At 35.1% G+C, this 22,325-nt stretch overlaps 2 protein-coding genes and 1 long non-coding RNA gene across 5 annotated transcripts; all 3 read left to right on the top strand.

Moving 5' to 3' along the window:
- The first annotated feature begins 238 nt into the window (after positions 1-238).
- Positions 239-4,175, top strand: LOC145571389 (uncharacterized). Its single transcript, XM_081630431.1, has 4 exons — positions 239-1,226; positions 1,269-1,322; positions 1,822-2,313; positions 3,922-4,175. The coding sequence occupies exons 1-4, from the start codon at positions 239-241 to the stop codon at positions 4,173-4,175; spliced, it is 1,788 nt and encodes a 595-aa protein (XP_081486557.1).
- Positions 4,176-5,626: 1,451 nt separating this feature from the next.
- LOC145571387 (uncharacterized) lies at positions 5,627-6,544 on the top strand. Its single transcript, XM_081630430.1, has one exon. The coding sequence runs from the start codon at positions 5,627-5,629 to the stop codon at positions 6,542-6,544; it is 918 nt and encodes a 305-aa protein (XP_081486556.1).
- A 1,876-nt stretch (positions 6,545-8,420) lies between these two features.
- LOC145570637 (uncharacterized) lies at positions 8,421-18,221 on the top strand. Of its 3 annotated transcripts, none has more exons than XR_014096542.1 (5): positions 8,421-8,553; positions 11,032-12,479; positions 15,710-15,881; positions 15,992-16,875; positions 17,680-18,221. It is a non-coding gene; the product is annotated as an uncharacterized LOC145570637 (long non-coding RNA). The 3 variants fall into 3 exon arrangements; XR_014096541.1 differs by having other exon boundaries at positions 11,032-15,881; positions 17,680-17,885; positions 17,972-18,081; XR_014096540.1 differs by having other exon boundaries at positions 11,032-15,881.
- Positions 18,222-22,325: the final 4,104 nt, after the last annotated feature.

Raw genomic sequence — 22,325 nt, 5'->3', positions numbered from 1 at the left:
TAAATTAAAATTTAATTTTTGCTTTAGTGGTGAATGTGATGGGGAAGGAAGAAGAAGGAGGGGTGGTCTGGCCTTATTGTGGAATAATAACAGTGATGTTAATGTGAGATCTTATTCTTTACATCATATACATGCGGTGGTGAGGTCGACTATTCATGGTGAGTGACGGTTTTCAGGGGTTTATGGACATCCCGAAGATGAAAATAAGTATAAAACGGGGAAACTTCTTGAATCTTTGATGGAGGCGAACGATAATCCTTGGCTTTGTGGAGGTGACTGGAATTTAATGCTACACTTGGGTGAGAAACAAGGTGGGAGGGCGTTTGATGTGGAGGAGGCCGACATCTTTAGAGTTACTGTGAGCTACTGCCAACTAGAGGATCTCGGCTTTATTGGGCATAACTTCACTTGGTCAAATAATAGGGGCGGGGAAGAGAACATCCAAGAACGGCTTGATCGTTTCCTCGCAAACCGAGCTTGGAGAGACTCTTTCCAAGGGTCTTTTGTCACGCATTTGTCGAAAAGAAAGTCTGATCACCTTCCTATCCTCCTTTGTATCAAAGAGGCCGTTCCAGTTCAGAAGAAAAAAAAGAAGAAAAGATTGTACCGTTTTGAGGAAATGTGGCTCCGAGATGAAAATTGTGCTAACATTGTTTCTGAGGCTTGGGATTATGGAGGTGACTTGTGCTCAATAATTGCCTTTACATCCACCAGATTGAGTGTGTGGAGTAGGGATAAGTTCGGGGACTTGGTGAAAGAATTAAATGCATACAAGGCTCAAATGAAATTCCTCATGGGTGAAGTACAATCGACAGAGGTGATAGCTCAAATGAGGGCTTTAGATGATCGTATGGATGAACTGGAGAGGAGAGAGGAGATGTATTGGAAGCAAAGGAGTAGGCAAGATTGGATCAAGCATGGTGACAAAAACACTTCCTTCTTTCACCAAAAAGCCAAGCAAAGAGAAACTAGGAACAACATTGCATGTGTGAAGGATGCGGCGGGGAACGCTTATAGAGAGGAAGAACAAATTGCGGAAACTTTTGTTAAACATTTTGAAGATTTGTTTGCTACGAACAGTAACATTGAGGTGGAGCCAATGATTGACAAGGTGAACTCAGTTATTGATAAGCGACAATATTCAAGCCTGGCAGCCCCATTCACCGCAGAGGAGGTTCATACAGCTCTCTTCCAAATGCACCCTACAAAAGCCCCCGGGCTCGATGGTATTTCTGCAATATTTTTTCAAAAATTTTGGGATATTGTAGGGAATGATGTAGTTGGGAAAGTGTTAGATATTTTGAATAATAATGGGGATATAGGTTCTATTAATCAAACTCATATTGTTTTAATTCCGAAAAAAAAGAGTGTGAGTCTACTGTTGATTATAGACCTATTAGTTTGTGCAATGTGTTGTATAAGATTGTTACAAAAGTGCTAGCAAACAGGTTGAAATTAGTTCTTCCCTACATTGTTCATGAGTCGCAGAGTGGATTTGTTCCGGGAAGGTTAATTACGGATAATGTGTTAGTGGCCTATGAGTGCTTCCATTACCTCCGAAAGAAGAGAAAGGGCAAGAAAGGGTATCTTGGGCTTAAGTTAGATATGAGTAAGGCTTATGACAAGGTTGATGGGAATTCCTTGAGAAGATTATGTCAAAGCTGGGTTTGCCGGATAGTTTTGTGAGTTTGGTTATGAAGTGTGTCAGTACTGCCTCCTTTGATGTATTAGTCAATGGTCAGCCATCGAGAAAATTTAAGTCCACCCGGGGATTTCGCCAAGGAGACCTTATTTCTCCATTTTTGTTTATTTTATGTGCAGAAGGTTTGTCCACCTTGCTTAGAGACGCGGAGAACAGGAATATCATTCATGGGGTGAAAATTGGTCGACATGTTAAGCCAATTTCTCACCTTTTCTTTGCTGATGATAGTCTCCTTTTTGTGAGAGTGACGGAGGAGGAAGTTGAAAGTGTACTTGGGATCCTTTCTACTTATGAGATTGCATCGGGTCAGAACCTGAATATGGATAAATCAAAGGTGTCCTTTAGCCGAAACATTGATCAAGAATGGAAAACACGCTTCAGTCGAAGTTATCTTTTAAGGCCGTCGAAGGACATGACAAATATTTGGGTCTACCAACGTACATTGGTGGGTCTAAAAAAACAGGTTTTCCACAATATTCAGGATCGGATTTGGAAAAAACTCAAGGGGTGGAAAGAGCAATATTTGTCCCAAGCCGGAACAGAAGTTCTAATCAAATCCATTACTCAAGCAATTCCTACGTATGCTATGCAATGCTTTTTGATTCCGACAAGTATTTTAAATGTGGTGGAAAAACTTTGTCGACAATTTTTTTGGGGGCAAAAAAAAGAATCACTTTTTAAATGACTAAAAATCAATTATTAGTGATTAAATGTAATCAAATTACCTTTATAAAACTTTTCTGTTGTCTATTTATATAAAAATTGTATTATGTTTAAAGTTCCCAAAAAAAGGGTAAAAAGTTACTCTAAAATTAACTAAAAGTTACCCTTATACGGTTCGATGTACACTAATATTAGTGTAAACCATGTGTATACAAAAGTTTCAATTTTATTTTATTAAACCTCTAAAACTCTATGCAATCTAAACTCTTATCTTTTTTTATAAAAAAAAAAAGGAATAGAGGGTTCTTTTTAAGATAGTAATTTAGTAATTGACAATTTTTTATATTGTTTAGGTGAGTAATTGACAAGTACTCCTTTTGTTTTTGGCGTAGTATTTGATCAAGTGTTTCTTTTTTTGGAGCCGTAATTGATAAATTTTTCTACGGTGTATTTTTTTTACAACATACACTCTCCGTTTTTAAATACTTAGAGCATCCCCATCAATGAGGAGAATTTTGCTCATGAGCAAAAATGGTGAGCAAAGTTGCAATAATAGCTTCCCCATCAATGAGCAAATGGAAAAATGCTCATGAGCATAATTGATTTTGCTCATCCTATGAGCAAAAATGAAGGTGAATAGTAAAATGGTGGGGCCCAGCTACTCTAGTAACTGCCGTTTTTTTTTTGCTTTTGACACCCTCAAAACGACGCGTTTTGGGTTTGTCTTGTGAAGAGCAATCCCCAAAACGACGCGTTTTGAAGGGAGGAAAGCAAAAAAAAAAAAAAATGCAGATGCTGACAGGGGCGCGTCTGTCCAGCCAATGGGAAGCTGACACGCGTCCCTGTCAGCTTGTTCCTCCAATCAGCAATTGTTACCGTTTTGCAACGGTAATTAATTTTAAACGGTAATTTGGCCGTTTAATAATAAAAAAAAAAAAAATCATCAACGGTTATAATTTTTTTTTCTCTACAAATAGAGATCCATTTTGACATATTTTGGTATAATTTCAAAAATCACAAAAACACTCTATATTACTCTTAATCCCTTTCTAGTGAGATTTATTTTATATTTTCTAATATAAAGTTGAGAAAGTTTTTTTTTTTTTTGGTTTATTATTTTTAATTAATATTTTTAGTACTCTAATATTTTTAAAAACGTTATTAAAGATATTTAAGTAGCAATATTTTGTTTTACTTTAAAAAATCCAAAAAACTCTTTATTATTTTTACTCCCAAGTCTAGTTAGATTAATTTTTCATTTTCTAATATAAAGTTCAAAATGGTTCTTAATTTCTTATTTTATACTTTAACTACTTTTTTCCTCAAAAAAAAAAAAAATAGTTAATTACTTCTTGTAGTACTCAAATAATTTTTAAAACGTTATTAACGTTATTTTTATTTTAATTTCGGTGCGCCTCTGAAGTATTTATTATTGTTTTTAATTTATTTATACAATTTAATGGATCCAAACAACCCTAATTACAATCAACTTGCTCAACATTTTTCTGATTTAGGTGATGATTTCATCACTAGTCCAAATTTTCAATTATTCCTAGAAAGATTAGGAAACCCTTCTTCTCAAAATTCCGTTCATCAACCAACACCTCCACAAATTCCTAATAATGAAAACACTTATTTTGAGCAACAAACTCCTTCCGTTACCGAAGGGAGCAACTCTGAGTACGATGTCAGCCAAGAAGAAGTTGTTCCGGAGACACCACAGTACCCTCCACCACCTCCAAGGATTCCTGCCAATCAACCACTTGCCAAAGCGAGTCGCATTTGGTCGGTTGCTGAGGATGAAGTCTAATTGGGTTCTACCTAGAACTAAGTGATGATGCGCTTCGTGGTACGAGCCAAAAGGCATCCGAACTATGGCGAAAAGTTCATGCAGCTTACTGTAAACTACAAGCTGAGAAACCGCATATTCTCCCGCCAAGACCTATGAAGAGTTTGGAGACACATTGGAGAAGAATGGCAGCTGATTTGCTACAGTGGATTAATTGCTATGAGGAGGCGGGCAAACTCCCTGAAAGCGGAAGTGGTTACAACGAAGCCGATCGAATTAAAAACGCTTCCAAATTGTTTTATATCTCCTCTAATTCACAACATAATTTTGCATTTCCACATGGAGTGGAAATGGTTAATAAAGATCCGAAGTGGAGGACTAAACTAAGATGGGGTCTGCCAAAGGAGGAAAGAAAGGGTTGCGGTGCCGATGATGAGGAAGATAGCAGTGGAAGTGGGAAAAGGTCTAGGGCGGAGAGTGAGAATGAAATAATTACTGATGGATTTATGTCCGGAGGATTACCACGACCAGACGGTGTCAAAAAAACAAAGGCTAAGCGTAAGGGCAAAGCAGTTGCTTCCGAAAGTGCAATATTGAGCATTAGTGAACAGATAAAGGCGTGTACTGAGGTTAGAGAAAGGGAGGCGAATTTACGACAACAACGGTTGGAACTTGATAGAGAAAAGGAAAAGAGGAAGCAAAAACAAGTTGATTTAGCAGAGAAGAAGATGAATTTTGATATGCTTCAATCACTTTTAGCAAGGACAACACTACTCACTCCAGCTGAAGAGGCCCACAAGGACGAGTTACTTCAATTAGTCTACGGTAGAAAATGATTGTATTTCTTTAATGAGTTTATTTTTAATTAGTTGTATTATGTGGTTAGATTTTTTTAATTAGTTTATCTTTAATTAGCTTATCTTTATTTTGTTCAAATTTAATTAGTTTATTTTTAAGTAGTTGTATTATGAGGTTAGAGGTCTTTAGTTAGTTTATCTTTAATTAGTTTATCTTTATTTTGTTAAATTTTAATTAGTTTATTTTTAATTAGTAGTATTCTGAGTTTAGATTTGTTTAATTATTTTATCTTTAATTAGTTTATCTTTATTTTGTTCAATTTTAATTAGTAGTATTCCGAGGTTAGATTTCTTTAGTTAGTTAATCTTTAATTAGTTTATTTTTTATTAGTTGTATTCATGTCCCTTGTCTTATTAGACATTGAGTAGTCATATGTCTTTCATGTCAGTTGTCTTTTTGTATTTTGAATAGTCTAGATTCTTTTCTATCTTACTATCTTTAATCACTCATGGAATTGTCAATCATGTTTCATCACTCATGGAATTGTCATTCATATTTTTAACCTCTCATTGAGTGTTCATGCTTATAAATAATAGTGATACCATCTACGCAAAACACAATATAATCCAACTCCTCAAAAATATCCAAACACTCGTAAGTAACAAGCAAACACAATGTTTTCCATTAGCTCAACCTCCAGCTCATCTGATTCTGATCAATACATAGAATTTGATCATTTAGTTGACGAATTTGTCACAACCCATCTACCAACTGTGTTGTATAACAACCAAACACAACCCCAACCCGTATCCGATGTTGAATGTGTTCCAGAGCGTAGAGAGGATACGGATAGAAGAGATAGGGAAAAGGGGCATGTTCAATTATTTAATGATTACTTTGCGAGTAATCCAGTTTATAGCGACAAACAATTTCGGCGTAGATTTCGAATGCAACGACCTTTGTTTTGTAGGATTATGAACAAGGTGGTCGAGGGGGATCAATTCTTCCAGCAGCGTAGGAATGCAGCCGGAAGGCTTGGGTTATCACCGTTGCAGAAATGCACCGCTGCGATTAGAATGTTGGCGTACGGTACCTGTCCAAATGCCGTGGATGAGTATCTGCGCATTGGCGAAACTACCTCCAGATTGGCTTTGCAACATTTTTGTCAAGGGGTTATTACACATTTTGAAGCTGAATATCTCAGAAGTCCCACCGATGAAGATTTAAGGAGAATCTTGCATCAAAATGAAATGCGAGGTTTTCCCGGTATGATAGGTAGCATTGACTGCATGCATTGGGAATGGAAGAATTGTCCTATGGCTTGGAAAGCGCAATACGCAGGCCGTAATAAAAATGCAACCCTCATTCTGGAGGCCGTTGCAGATCAAGATTTATGGATTTGGCATGCATTCTTTGGAATCCCGGGATCTTGTAATGATCTTAATGTCCTTTACCGTTCTCCGGTCTTTGATGATGTTCTTCATGGTCGGGCACCTCCAATTCATTTTACCGTGAACGACCATGAATACAAGTTGGGCTATTACTTAGCAGATGGCATTTACCCAAAATGGCTACTTTTATTCAAGGTATAACACTTCCACAACTTCAAAAGGATAAATTATTTGCTGATAAACAAGCTGTAGCTCGGAAGGACGTTGAACGAGCTTTTGGGGTTTTACAGGCTAGGTTTGCCATTCTACGACAACCCTCCCTTGCGTTTAACGAAGACATATTGTGTGACATAATGAAAGCTTGTATCATTATGCACAACATGATTGTCGAAGATGAACGACACAACTATACTCGGGCCGAAGTTTTAAGAAGGTACTATGAACAAGATCGCCCGCAAATTACAAGACCCACTACAAGTGCTACAGTTAACAACAACGAGCCTTTTGAATTCAATGTTGGCCGACCGCCAAACGTTGATTTCGACACGTACGTCCAGAGAAGAATGTCACTACGTGATAGAGACACTCATGTTCAATTAAAAGCGGATTTAGTGGAACACATTTGGCAAAAATATGGTTCTATTAATGAGTAAAAAAAAAATTTTGTCGTAAGATTACAAATTAATAGAGTCTTATGTAATCGTACGTTAAAAATCTAAGTTCGTTATTGGTTTGTAGTATTAAATGTAGTCGTACGCCAATAAAATTTTATGTTGTATTAAATTTATAATTAATTAGCGATTAAAATTTCAATATTATGAATTAATATTTAATAATTGTATTAAATTAAATAATAGTATAAGTGCAATTAGTAGCCCTAAAAATTCATTTAACCAAAACATAATAAATAATAATAGGGTGATGTGTAAGAGAGAGAAATATTGGTTGGGTATGTGAAAAAGTAGGAGAGAGATTGATGAGCATTTTTTTTTTGCTCACTAGTGGGATAAAATTTGCTCACAAAAAATGCTCATGAGCAAATTTAGTTGGGAAGAGAGAGAAAGTGGGTAGAGAGAGAATGAGGAGAATTTTTTTTGCTCACTAGTGGGGATGCTCTTACTACATATCTCTATGCGCAGGATTTTAGGAGAAATTGGAGAAAGTAATAAAGTAGGGAGGTAGTGGGGTAGGTGGATGAATAAAAAAATTGTAAAAAGCCAAAATAGTGGAGAGAATTGGAGGAGATAGTATGAAATTAATAAAATATGATTCATGATAGGTCCACTAGGTGAAAGAAATTAATTAAATATTGTAAAAGCTTACCAAATAAGAAAATGGAGCAAATATTTAAAAACGGCCGGTAATGAAAAGTGCAACAAATATTTTAAAACGGAGGGAGTAGTAATTATATTACTTTCTTTTTCCCCTTAAAAAATATATATTACGCTCTTCTTCTTTTTAAATGCATTGCTTTGACTGACCTAATTAATCGAGAAAAATACACCAAATGATGGTTAAATTCTCATACTCCCTCCATTTCATAATTACAAATATTAATTATCAATGTTGTGTATTGATATGTATGCAAGTTAAAGTGTAACGAAGTGGATTATGCAAAATTCGACTCCTTTTCTACGAGAAGTCAAAGGTTAAATCTGACTTCGAATTTGACTTCGAGACTCGACTTTGATCCCACTTCAATACTCGGCCTTTGACTACAATTTCGATCCGACCCAACTCCAAGTTTATCTTCGGTTATTCAATTTAATTTGAGAAATTGGACTACTTGGGCCTTCCCACACTACATACATACAATGATCATAGAAACAAAACACTAATTGACTTACGTCGGAGTTGGAGTCAGATTGGATTGTTTTAACGGATAGAACTCGGATTATTTTTTTCTCAGACACGGAGCATAATTTTTCTTTTCCTTAAATCGGTGTGGAGTAGGGTCAAATCTGAACTAAATTACCATCTTTAATGTAAAAGTGTTGCGATTATTATAAAACGAGTAGATTACATTTTTTTTCTTAGTCTGGAAGAGTCCAAAAAACACACCCTTCAAATCTTCAATACTCGAGAGGCTGCCCAACCAAAAGACGTGCCAATGTTGAAGCTTGGGAGCTGCTCCTATGGTGTCCGAAGCCTCTGCTTCTTCCTGCGCCATCCATTGTTTTACTCAACTTCAAGTTCTCTTACCATTCAAGGTAACCCTTCTTCTTCTTCATTCTGTACCTCATTAGCGAATTTCTTAGTTGATAATCTCGGTTTCTCCAATCATCAATCTCTCTCCATTTCCGCTAAGTTCAATAAATCACGGAAAGTGGGAGATACTACTGAATTCGATTTCTTTGAAAATGTTGATTCTGTTGTTCAATTCTTCAAACAACTTGGGTTTCAGCAATCTCATATTCAGAAAATCATTACTAATGATCCACGGTTTTTAGTTTCTAGGGTTCATAAAACCCTTAAACCCAAAATTCAGCTTCTTAATGACCTGGGTATGTCTGAGTCTGATATAGTTCAAATTATTGTTAGAAATCCTAATATATTGCACCAACGTTTGGGTCCTGCAATTCATGCTCTTAAGACTGTTATGAAATTGATCAGGCGACATCCTATGTGTTTCACTAGCTCAGAGGCGAGTATCAAGGAAAGACTTGGCTATCTGATGAACCAAATGGGTTACAAGCCCGATTATTTAGCAATGCAGACTAATTTATTCACGTATAGCATGAAGAAGAGATTACTGCCAAGACATCGAGTCTTACAGATTTTGAAGGAGAAAGGGCTTTTAAGGATGGATTATCGTCTTTCTACCATCGTTCGCTTTTCTGAAATTGTGTTCTTGAAAAGGTTTGTTCTGTCATTTGAGGAAGTCCATGAAGTTTATGCTCAACTGACAGGTTCTACAGTGGGGTCGCTCAGTGTAGGAAGATCCAAAAGCCAATCTTAAAGGTGTCATCAAATTCTAATGCTGCTCGATGTTAGTCTGTGCACAAGAAATGGAAAGCATGGCAGGCTGCACTGCAGTATGGTGTTTTCTTGTACGTAATGATGTTGTGACCAACTCTGTTATACATGTTACTACATATTTTATATCTTGGAGTTTCTGGTAGCAGTAGCTTTGTCTTTACATGTAGGCTTTTGAAGACTTTAATTCTCCGTTTGTTTTGATGGAAATCATTTTTAATGACATATCATTTTTTAAAGAATACAATTTTCAATGGAAAATATGATTGTGAAAAAAGTTTTCCAAAAAAAATAAAAGGAGTGTAAAAGGAAGGAGAGGAATGGAGGAGAGCAAAATAGTGAAGTATGGAGTAAAGGAGAAAAATGTGGCACACCTTCTTTATAGAAGAAAAATGAATTAAATTTTCATCAATGGGAGAATTGCTCTCCACCCTCCAACAAAACAAAGGAAAATGGAATGATGAAGGAAAATCATCTTTTCCACCAAAATAAACAGAACTTTAATGAACGATAGTACAATATATATAGGTCCTATTGGTTGTATTGTTTGTCTCGTGAGTTGTGACTAGTATTAATCCTCCTCAATATCTTGGGTAAGGAAGTCAATGGGGCACATAGGTTGTGTTTGTGTGTGAAAAAAGGGGGTGGGGGTAATATGAATTCCCAACCCACCCATGCTATCCTACAACCCCTTGCTATTTAACAAATCTAAGCTAGTTTGAATGTAACATTTTGTATAATATGATTTGATATAGATGAACATATATGTGAAGTACTCTATGGTATAATTAAGGAACTTTATGTAACTGATGTTAATTTTGAAATTTGTGTTGTATGATTATCTATGATAGATTGATGGTAATTAAATAAGAAGTATAGGAATTATTTCGTTTTATGTCTTCATTTTTGTGTGATTCTAAAATATGTCTGGTGAATATATGTTAATTATCAGTAGATGCACAAATTCTGATAATTTTATTGAATCTTTATCTTAATTTCATTTAAAAGTGGGAACTTGGTCAATTTCTTAGCAATAGTGACCTCAGTCACAAGTCAATGAAGTTTCCTGTCCATAAGCCTTCCTATTCTATTGTTCATAAGCTCCCATATGTGCTGGAATTTTCCTGGTTTCATTTGGCTTCAATTTGGTGAATGAGCAAGCTAAGGTGGGAATTTCTCCATGCTCATTTCCCATTTTCACTCTTTTCCACTCATTTGTTTATGATATCTCAACTTTCCTCTCTCTTCCATTCAAGCTAAGGTAAGATCTTTATATCCCTGATGACGGTTGATGCAACCACTGGTCGATCAGCGTTGCCTCTGCCGCAACAACCAGCAACGAATCACAATAGTTGCAACATTTCCCTAAAATGGAAATATCACAATAGTTGCAACACACCATAAAAGGAAGGTTTTTATGGTGAAAAATTGTACTATTACCTTTAATTATAGCACATGGCCCACTTGATTATACTCCTAACAACCTTTTAACCCCATTTTAAGTGTATTATAACATGTGAAGTCCACTTTTCTTAAATAGTGTGATAAAGTGTGTGTTGCAACTATAAAGAAACGGAGGAAGTAGATCTTTGTGAGTTTAATTTTTCATTTTTTTTTTGGGGGGGGGGGGGGGGGGGTGGGTTCATTAGTTAGAGTTATCATAGTTGGTTCTAATTGTTTTGTGTGCGTTTTGGTTATTTATTGATTTTCAGATATTGAATGCCAAACTAATGAAGATAGTACCACGAATGAGGACTGGTGACCTGTTGCTTGGGGTATGATCTTATTTTCCACTGAATATCACCAGGGAAGGTGCTTCTGGAATAAGCTGTTGCAATTTTATTTTTCACTTGGTTGCTTATTTTGAGAAATTATATGATTTTTAGGTAAAATTCTGAATTTTGCATAGACTATTAATTAACTGTAATTTTGTGTTATATATGTTGTGTATGTTTCTTATTTAATGGGTTTTAAGTTTGTTTCTGATTTAGTTATGAAAATCAATGAAAAGATTGTTTCTGATTTAATGGGTCTTAAGTTTGTTTCTGTTTTGTGGGTTTAATTTGTCAAATTAAATGTGTATTTTAAGTCATTTTAATTCTGATTTACAAAGAAGACCTACAAATCCCCTAAATTACTGCAACACCCATCAATTCTTCTCACTTTGAAACCCTAAATTCCTTGTAAAAATCACCAATCTCTTGATGTTAATACCCTTCTTCAATGGAATAAAGTCCCTTTTCTCTCTCCATTTTCTTCTATGTATTGCTAAACTAGATATATCTTTGTTGGTTTTTAAATTGAATAGGTTTTGATTTTATTATTAGAGAAGGTGAATCTAATTGCTATTACAGAGAGGAGTGAAGTGATGGAAAGGCAATTTGAAGATTCACTAGCAACTCTGACAAATGAATTTGTAATAGACTAACTTTAGGAAGGGCAATTTGTGAAGTCTAATATTATTAGGTTAGAGTCTTTAGCTTTAGTATAAGAAGATAGAGGAGGGAAAGGAAAAGGTAGGCAGAAATCAATTAAGGAAACCTAGAGAGAGTTATGGCCTCAAGCTATTGTTTGAGAGTTGTGAGCTAAACTCACTATTTGAGAGTAGCCTCAAGCTAATAACCCCATCATTTGTAACCATTCCACCATTATCAATCAATAGTAAAGCTTTAATCATTATTAATTCTTCATATTTACTCAACTTGCAAAAAAAAAAAAAAAAAAAAAAAAAAAAAAAAATCAGATTATATAGCTCACACAAGTGAATCAATATTTTCATCTCTATTTTCCTGTTATTTGCATTAGTTAAGTTAGCAGTAAGCTCAGTTCATTACAGTTGGTATGAAATTCTCGCTGCAGCTCGCTTTCAGTTTTGGCCCATTCAAGAGTTGGATTAGGATTACTGTTGCCGAAGCTATTAATATCATTTGTTTTTTTGTAATTCTCATCTAATCATTATAATCATCATCTTCTTATTAATTTTCTGCCATTGTTAGAGCTGTCAGGCAGGTTAGTTCCTAGCATTATTTGTGCGAGTTAAGTTAGCAATAAGCTCAATTCATTACAGAATCTTACACTTCACATTGCGGCTCTTCGTAGTCTTGTTGATTTCGGAAGCGGAGTTGGGCTTCCGGGTTTGATTTAGCTATTGCTTACTCAGGTATTTGTTAATTTTTAGTTTTTACTTACAATTATATATTGTTGTGAAAATTGTGGGAATTTATGAGCTTTCTTTTTCTTAGTGACAATAAAAATTCTCTCATGTAAAGTGTAATTAGTGTAAGGACTGTGATGAACAGAGTAATTTAGTCACCTAGCTGGCAAACCCGAAGATGTGTTAAATTGTAACTAAGGCATACTACATATGGTTTATATATAAGGAATTAGATTATAACTTCATTGTTTTCAGAGTAATTGTTATGGTTGGCCTCTAAGTTGCATTTTTGACACATTTTTATGCTATGCAAAGTATCAAGCATTTATGTACTTTGGTTTTGTTAGTATGTGACTATGAGTTGCTAAAATTAGAATTTTATAAATTATAAGTTTTTATATATGGGTAGAAAATTTTTGTCACAGTTTTACAAATTTAATCTTAGCTTGAAGGTAAAACTATAGAAAATCACCTGAGCTCCTATAAAATCGATGGGTGTAGCTATTAAGAAATGTTATTGTGTTAGACTAATGCTGATTTGAATGCCAACCAGTGTGGGGTTTTGATTAGTCGGTTTTCTTTTTTGGTCCTATTATGTTTTGATTTAGTAGTGTTACTATTGTATAGGTTGGAAGGTTACACTTCTGGAGTCAATGAACAACCGTTGCTTATTCTTGGAGCATGCATTTAATGTAACTGGTGTGTCCTACGTGCAAGTTTTTTGTGACGGGTCTGAGTTATTTCTTTCGCAATTGCTTAGTGAGCTTTAACTTTTAAACTTATAATGGGCATGTGTGATTGCTTAATTTGAATTGTAATTGCACACAAATTATCCTTGGTTATAGCCTTATAGGGCAGAATTGTGGACAAACATTGGATTTCAATGAATCGTTTGATATAGCTGTTGCAACTGAGAGTTCTAGGTGATGATTAGGCTTTTTTGCCTCTATAATTCATTATTATAGTTGTTTAGTACAAGTGTGAAGATCTTTATACTTGTGCAATGCTTTGATTTTTTTTAATGGTCAACTGAGTATTGTATTCCTTTGGTTCGCATGGGTGGTCTATTCATAGCTGCCAAGGGTGAAGATCCTCGGGCAATCCATATTTTTTTTGCTTGAATTGCCCTATTTTTAACATTTTTTCTTAGTTAATCCTTTTCGGGTATGGTATATTGTTGATTTGTGAGTGATTTTCTCTATTTTGAATGATTATTATTGATTTGTGAGTGCTTGAACTATGATGATTTGATTAATAATCCAACTTTTTGTTAAGTTTGATTGTTAGATTATGGATTTGTTGGGAGTTTCTGATCCGAAATTATGGGGTTTTTTTTTTTAATTGTTTATGTATTTGTATTTTTTAATGTTTGCAATTTTGGTTAGATTTTTGGCTGATTGGACTTCAAAATTGAAATGAATGGATAAGGAGGCGATAAAATAGTGTGAATCATAAGCAAATAAGCTTATCGCCCTTATTGTCAGGTCTCTGTGTGGAAGAATTAAGATACTATATAGATGGCTTGCCAGAAACTTGTGAGCACTGTAAATTGTTTGTCTTAGGATGGACAATATAGATGAAAATTTATTTTAAAGCATACGAGCTTCAAAATAGCTTCTGTAGCAATCCTAATCCTAGCAATATTCACGTTTTAGTGCGTCGCGGCATCCTTGCGAGTGTGAATTGTAGTTGATAAACTCCTCTTCAAATATATGACCCAATGCTAAACTAATTATCTAACATCATCTATTTTAAGATATATGGGGTATTTGTGGAACTGCTCTGTCGAGGATGTGATTATGCAATGGGTGTCGAGCAGTGTTTGAAAAAGCGTGCCTGAGGCGCAAGGCGTTAGAGGTCATGCGCTTTTTATGGTCTAGGCGAGGCGACTTCAATGAGGTGCAGCTAAGGCGCGCCTAGGCGCAGCCTGAGGCGCACAAAGAGCTTTTTTCAGAATTTTTTTATTTCTTATTATATGCGCCTCACTTCAATGAGACGCACTGAGGTGCGCCTTAGGCGCAAGGTACTCCAAAACGCCTTGGTGCGCCTTGAGCCTTTTTATACATTGGTGTCGAGGTTTAGTTCTTGGGATTTTTGTGAGATATACGTCTGCTTTCTCTTTTGCTACTAGGAGTTGTCTTTTAAGATGAACGTGCTTTATTTTGACGTCTCCCAGATAATACAAATTTGGTTGCTTCATATTTTTGTGTAATTCATATTTGATAAAACTAATGGAATTTTCTTGTTAAAAGATTTATTTTTGAGAGCAAAAAAATTTGGATCCTGATTGTTGAGTGACATGGGGATTGAATTATCTGTTCTACTAGAGTTGGTTTTGGTAGACTGTTGTAGTCAATTATATGTTGTTGATGAAGAAATTAGTTAAAAAAGCTGGTTTTTTAGATGATAAAAATGATCTTAGCTGTTCAATTAATCTGTGTGTCATTGGGATTTATGCTAGCCTTGCTTTCATATATCAATTGGCTGAAATGCATGTTTAGCTTAATTAAGCAGCTAATCAAGGAGCTCCTTGCTTATTGTGCTTTTTGAGAAAATTAAGGTATCAATTTTATTAGTTTTGATATTAGTCATTCAGGGGAGTAAATTATTTGATATGTTGCTATGTTGTAGTCAATTATATGTTGTTGATGAAGAAATTAGCTAAAAAGGCTGGTATTTCAGATGATAAAAATGATCTTAGTTGTTCAATTAATCTATGTGGCATTGGGATTTATGCTAGCCTTGCTTCCATATATCAATTGGCTGAAATGCATGTTTAGCTTAATTATGCAGCTAATCAAGAAGACCCTTGCTTAGTCTGCTTTTTGAGAAAATTAAGGTATCAATTTTATTAGTTTTGATATTAATCATTCAGGATAGTAAATTATTCGAAATGATGCTATGTTGGTGTGGAAAAGAGAAGAGATTCATTTGAATTTAAATCTATTTAGAAGTTAATACTGCCGAAATATTTGCTACGATCACGAATGTTAATAGAATTATTTTTTAATTGGTGTAATGTTTGTAACATTTTTGTTTAAATTATTGAGAATTTTAGATTTTTACTTAACCTGAAGCTTTCTGTTTTCCCCTATTTATTATTGTTGCTTAGCTTAATTTTGTGAAATTGATGGATTTGGGGTTCTCTATTGTATTAGATTGTTGTTTAACCTGAAGCTTTCTGTTTTCCCTACGATTCCTCTAATTAACCTGAAGCTTTCTGTTTTTCCCATAAGATTTAACTGGGAAATTGAAGTAGGAATGTGGCAAAGAAAGTATCTGTTTGGGAACACAACACATTCTGGAAAAGAGGGAAGGTGTGATCAATGTGCTCGATAGGATCAGTATATGTGTTTGTGTTGTCTGGCGTGCTCAATGTGCTTGATATGTTCCTTTCTGCTGTCTAGAGTACGTGTTTGTTTGCTTTCCCTTTGATGTAGTAATGGTTATAATCTATACCCATGCTAGCTTAAATTCTAACTGGTTATTCTAATATGGATTTTAAATGTTGCATTCAGCTGAAGCTTTCAGATGAATGACATGATTAAGGTAAATTCTCGCTTATTGCTGGCAGCCAATTGGGTTGCATCATCAAGATACGAAAGTGTATTACAAAGATGAGGAAAGAGATACGAAGGATTTTTTTGCATATTGTTAGGGTGAAAGATAAATTGAAAATCATACTGGTGGAGGGTTCGCTTGCTTAGCCAGGAAAAAAAGTACGTTGAAATAAGGTAGAATGCCAAGATGGAGAAAGCAGCCAAGCCTATTTCAAAGATCAGTTTAGTGGGTTTGCGTGTAAAACGGGGACTAAATTTTAGTATTCTCATAGTTAATGCTTGGAACCATGATATATGTAGTAGGTTATACAAAAACATATTGTAGGCTATTTTGATTAGAGTATATTTTATCACTCTTACTTGTTATAGTCTATATTTTAGCTATTTTCTTATATTATTACTTGTTATTAGCTATTTTGATGGACTCAAGCTGATATTATGAAATTGATCAGGCGAAATCCTATGTGTTTAACTAGTTCAGAGGCGAGTATCAAGGAAAGACTTGGCTATCTGATGAACCAACTGGGTTACAAGCCTGATTATTTAGCAACGCAGACTATTTTATTCACATATAGCTTGGAGAAGAGATTATTGCCAAGGCATCGAGTCTTACAGATTTTGAAGGAGAAAGGGCTTTTAAGGAAGGATTATCGTTTTTCTACCATTATTGTCTATTCTGAGTTTATGTTCTTGAAAAGGTTTGTTCTGCCATTTGAGGAAGTTCATCAAGTTTATGCTCAAATGACAGGTTCTACGGTGGGGTCGCTCAATGTAGGAGGTATCAGCCAATCTTAAAAGTGTCACCAAATTCTAATGCTGCTTGATATTAGTCAGTGCATAAGGTATCAGGCAATGTAAATATTGTTATTAGTCAGTTTAATTTTCTCAAACTTTAATGCCCCTTTGAAATGAACCAGAAAAGATTGTAGCACTTGTAGGTCAATGTGATTGGGAAGGTTTCATTGCAATGCCATTACATTGTTGCTTTGCAATAGAGGTTAGGTTTAATGATTTTTTTTTAAAAAAAAAACAGGGGATTTAGTGATTTTTTCCATTAAGGTTTGGACTTAGTAACTCATTGTACGTAGTATTTGTTTTTTCCCATTGGTAACTCCTTTAAGCAAATCTTTTGAGATCGTGACCTATGCATATCGGTTCTAACTTTGTGACTTGATGTTAATATTGAAGTAATACATGGTCATTATAGTAGTTGTAAAAGTTATGGTAAATTGGTACTCTTGCTAAGTCTGGTATTTTGATGAATCTATACAAATGCCGGAATGTATGGTAAAACTTTAAAGGTTTATTTTTATTTTATTTTATTTTAAGAAAAGGGGGGAGGGGAGTTAAGTTTGAGATACGTCTTGATTCTTGATCATGTCAGTGATATAGTTGCCGGGGGATAGAAATTTAAAATTGTTTGCTTAGATGTATGCTTTTATAGTACTATTGTTAAGCAAAACAATGCTGTCAGGTCAGCAATCCACAAATTTTCTGCTTAATGACTATCATACCAATGTCATCTCATGACTTTTACAGTTCCTATCTGCAAAATTTCTATTATGAGCTTGGGAGTAGAGGCGTGTTTGATTGTGGACTCAATTTTAATTGGCTAAGCGCACTAACTTGAGTATCTTTTTACGAAGGTGGCCTGCCTGTTTGCCTCACTCTTAAAGATGGGATTTGGTGCTGCAGCTGTTCTGATTTTCATCACAGTCACAAAGGCTCATAATCTCGATTGTGTGATGTTTTCTTTTTCTGAGCCGAAGCAATTCCTGCATCTGAAGTTGATATTGACGCATAGTTGAAGTGGATGACTTGAAAAGTTTTTTTTTTTTGTTTTGAGCCAGAGGTGAGTTTAATGTCGAATTCATATGTTATGGATCCTGGGTTGATTTAACGAGAATTAACATTAACTCAACTCTTGTTGGTGGTTAGGAGTAAAAGCAAGCTTTGTGTTGGTAATCTCCACTAGTGCTTATCAAAGTAGCTCTCTGAAAGCTTGTTATTAATACTATGAAAGTGTGAAGCTAGTGATAAGAAGAAAAAGAGAAACTTGTAGTTAAAATGAACTTTGCTCTTTATTTTTCTTTACCATTTTTGGGAATTTGGACCTCTGTGTTTCCATCTCGTGGTTGTTAACTCTATTCAACCTATTTCTTGGCTTAAGGTTTACACAGATACATTCCACAAGTGCACGAGATTTGAAGAGGCAATAGTAAAAAGAATCCTGTTATAAAAAAGTTTGAATGCAGTAATGGAGTAAGTATAGGTATAGGCCTATACATGATAGTCCATACCGTTTTCATTTTTTTTTTTGTTTCTGATTATATTGTTATTATTGATAAATATAATCTTATTGTTGATTTTATACTATTATTTTTTTATTTTATACTGTTATTATTCCAGTGAGGATTCCAATGGATGAAGATGATGGGAATTATATAAATGAGAGAGAGAGAGAGGGGAGGGGGGGATTTTTCAATACCTTTGTTGGTTAAATTGCAACTAACATCAAATTCAAAATAAGAAATCACACCTATGATTAGAGATGTGTTTTAAATTTTAATGCGATTCATAGGTGGACTATAATCGAGTTAAAAATGCAACAACATGCATTACCTTAACACGTGTCTCAAAAGGCAAAGATGATGTGGCATTATAAGTTATGACCTTAAGCCGCTATTGGACTCAATGATCAACTTTTTTCTTGCTCCTTATTGTGGTTATGAAGTATTGGAGGCTCTTTCTCAAATGCACCTGATGAGCCCTAAGCTCGGATGATATGTGTGCTTCTTTTTATTAACTAGTGTGTGCCCCGAGCGATGCCCCACGTTGCTAATTTGTATATTTTTTTAATTTGATAATTACGTTCAACCGTTTGTATGTAGTATGTGGTTCGAGCATTGTCTCGATTGTCACTTTTTTTTACCTTATATGTATTTATATTCTAGTCTTGTGAAAAATAAATGAACTATATTACTTCTAATTTACTTAATAAATGAAAGGAATATATAATATTATATATATGAAATTTGAAACATTAAAGAAAGTTGGTTGATATGGTAAATGTATTACCTTTATGCATCGAAGGTTCAGGGTTCGAATCTAGCTTAAAGCATATATTATTTTGTTAAATGAGAAATAGCAAGCTTACGTGTTATTTTGTTAAATGAGAAATAGCAAGCTTATGTGGCGCTAAACATGGGCAACGGGCCGTGTCGTGCCGCCGCAGGCCGTGCCGCGGTGGGGGGTATGCCGTGCCGGCGCCGCGGCGGGCCGTGCCGTGCCTAATTTTGGCACACCCCAGCCCACGGCACGGCCCACGTGCCTGGCGGGCCGGGCCGGGCCGCGGGCCAAACCGTGCCCTTTTTTTTATTAATAATAAATGTAAATAAAAAACGATATATATATATATATATTTTAGTACAACTTAATTTTATATAAATAATATGATTAATTTATGTTTATGTTAATGTTAATATATTTTGTTTTGAACAACTTTATTTTAATTAAGGTTATATAAATTATTTATCTAATTATGTTTAAGTTTAAATAAACAAATAAAAACAATTTTATTAATTTAGCAAAAAAACAACAATGCATATAATAAAAAAAAATTTACGAGTGCGATAATTCGAAAACACAAAAAATTGAAGAATAACTTAGTTTATTATATGCCGGTAGCCGGTACGATAAATCGATAATACAAATAATTAATGATAATTAAAAATCGTACAATATTTGGTGAATAACTTCATTTATTATACGGAATACGAAGTTCGATAATACAAAAATTGTACAATAGTGTAGAATGTAAATATGTAATAATGTCATTATTATTGTTCGTCTTCGTCTTCGTCTTCTTGTGGTTCAAGGTCATTGGCCAATTGAGTTGATTGAGAAGTATGAGAACTAAAAGAAGTCGACGTTCCTTCATCGTCGTCGTTCCTTCATCGTCGTCGTTTTGTGCATAAGTACGATCTCGAGAACGAGTTTCGGCATCCAACCAATCCTTGAAGCAAACACACATTTCAAGTGTTTCGGGTTTTAGTCTTGTTCTTCTATCGTCTAAAACCCGTCCTGACGCACTAAAAGCTCTTTCGGAGGCAACGGAGGAGACTTGGATAGCAAAAATATCACGAGCCATCGTCGACAAAATTAGATGTTTCATGGTTTGTGATTTCCACCAATCAAGGATGTCGAGGCCAAACTTCTCTTCATCGTCCATGCCTTTCATGAAGTCGTAACTTAGGTACATTTGCAACTCCGAAACATCGCTTTGTGTTCTCCTAGTTGATGATGATTCCGTACCTGAAAACTTGGACATCATGTTAGCAGCTTGTGCAAATAAACCTTTGGCCCGTTTACTTACGTTTTTGGATGTTTGAGAAGGGGCAAATCGAGACACGGTTCCATATTTAGTTTCATAAACTCTATATAAAGAGAAAAACTCATTAGTCACCTTATTTTTAAAAGTTTCAACATCATCTTCCAAATTCATGTTACTATAATAAATATCAATTAATAAAAAAGTGCCATCATATTTTTGCCTAGGATCTAAAATAGAAGCAAAAATATAAATCATAGGAATATCCGTGTAATATTTACGCCATTTTTCCTCCATAGATGGAAGATATCCATGATATTCATATTGTGATCGATGTTCGGCAAAAAGTTGTGCAAGTAAACATGCATTGCTAAGAAAAGAATGGGAACAAGGATTATATACAGAAGAAAAACAATGTGTCATACTATATAGTAATTGTAAAAACTGCATATATTTTTCACAATTAGCCCAATCATCTTCTAGTAAAGCACATTGTGGAAATTTCATATTATAAAAAAGTGTTAAATCAACCTTGTACTCGATTGCCCGACTCAACATTTCATAGGTGGTGTTTCACCTAGTTAGACAATCCGGTGCTATTTTTATAGCCTTTCTCCTTTGTTGCCTACAAAAACCTTTCCATTCTTGATATCTCAAGTTAGAGCTATTAATAGACATAATAGCATTCCTTATTTTGTGATAAAATGGACCAATTGCTTGTGTTCCATCCTTCACACACAAGTTAAGAACAGACAAATGCATCTAATATGAAGTGCTTCTCCATCTAATACTAAATCGGTCAATTGGGGTTTAACCAAATTCGCACTATATGTCATAGAAGTTGCATTATCGAAAGTCATAGACATGATATTATCCCTAAGACTATATGCATCAATGGCTTCCATTAAATGATGAGAAATGTTAAGACTGGTATGAGGGTATTCAAGCATTTTAAAATGAATGATGCGTTTTTGTAACAACCAATCATTATCCAACCAATGACAAGTAACACATAAATAGTGAAGTCCGTATCCACTATCCCATGCATCGGCAGTTAAAGAAACTCTACTAGGAAGATTAGCCAATTCATTTATTAATTTCAATTTATACTCTTGATAATTCTTCATGGCAGCAGATCGAACGGTTTTTCGGGAGATTTTTTTGTGTTTGGGTTGTAGTGCTCGGTTAATGTAGTTGTTAAAGCATCATTTTCGGCGAAAAGAAAAGGTTGTTCGGCATGTACAATCATTCTCCCAAGTTCATCCCTATCTCTCTCACAACTATAAATGAAGCCTTGTGGATGGAAATGAGAAATTTTGGGTTGGGTTGGATCATTAGATGGTCCACTACATCTTTTTGAATGTCTACTAAGGTGTCCCGTCCCTCCCTTGGTATCGGCCGAGAAAATTTTACTACAAGTCCGACACCGGGCTTTGGTTCCATTTTTACTCAATTGATAATGTGCCCAAACTTCACTCTTTCGGTTGGTTTGAGCAAATTCCTCTTCGGTACACCACTCTAATATGTTAGGATTTTGGGTGTTAGGCATTTGGGTGGATTGTTCACTCGACCCGGAGGCTTGTGTTTGGCTACCTTGGTTACTAGGAATAGAAAATTCATGTTGTGATCCGTATAAATGAGGTGAGGAATGGGTTTGTTGAAATCCCGAACTAGGCATAGTCCAAGGAGCCATATCATCCATTTGTTCGTGCCCTCCTGTGGTTTGGGGATGAAAGAAAGGGGTGGAAGTGTTTGGAAAGGGCATGTTAGGGGAGTGAAAGGGCATGTTAGGGGAGGGAAAGGTGTTGGGGGGGGGGGCATTAAAGTGTTTGGGTTTGGTGATTCCCTACGTTTTGACTTGGCTTTTCTAGAGGAGGAGGAAGTGTTCGGGTTTGATGCCATGATATTTAATAATAATAACAACAACAATAATAATACAAATAACAAATTAACAAGAACAAT

This window comes from Chenopodium album, chromosome 12, assembly GCF_948465745.1.
Source record: "Chenopodium album chromosome 12, dcCheAlbu1.1, whole genome shotgun sequence".
Taxonomy (NCBI): domain Eukaryota; kingdom Viridiplantae; phylum Streptophyta; class Magnoliopsida; order Caryophyllales; family Amaranthaceae; genus Chenopodium; species Chenopodium album.
The sequence above is the reverse complement of the archived record's forward strand: the minus strand, read 5'-3'. Positions and strand labels throughout refer to the sequence as shown.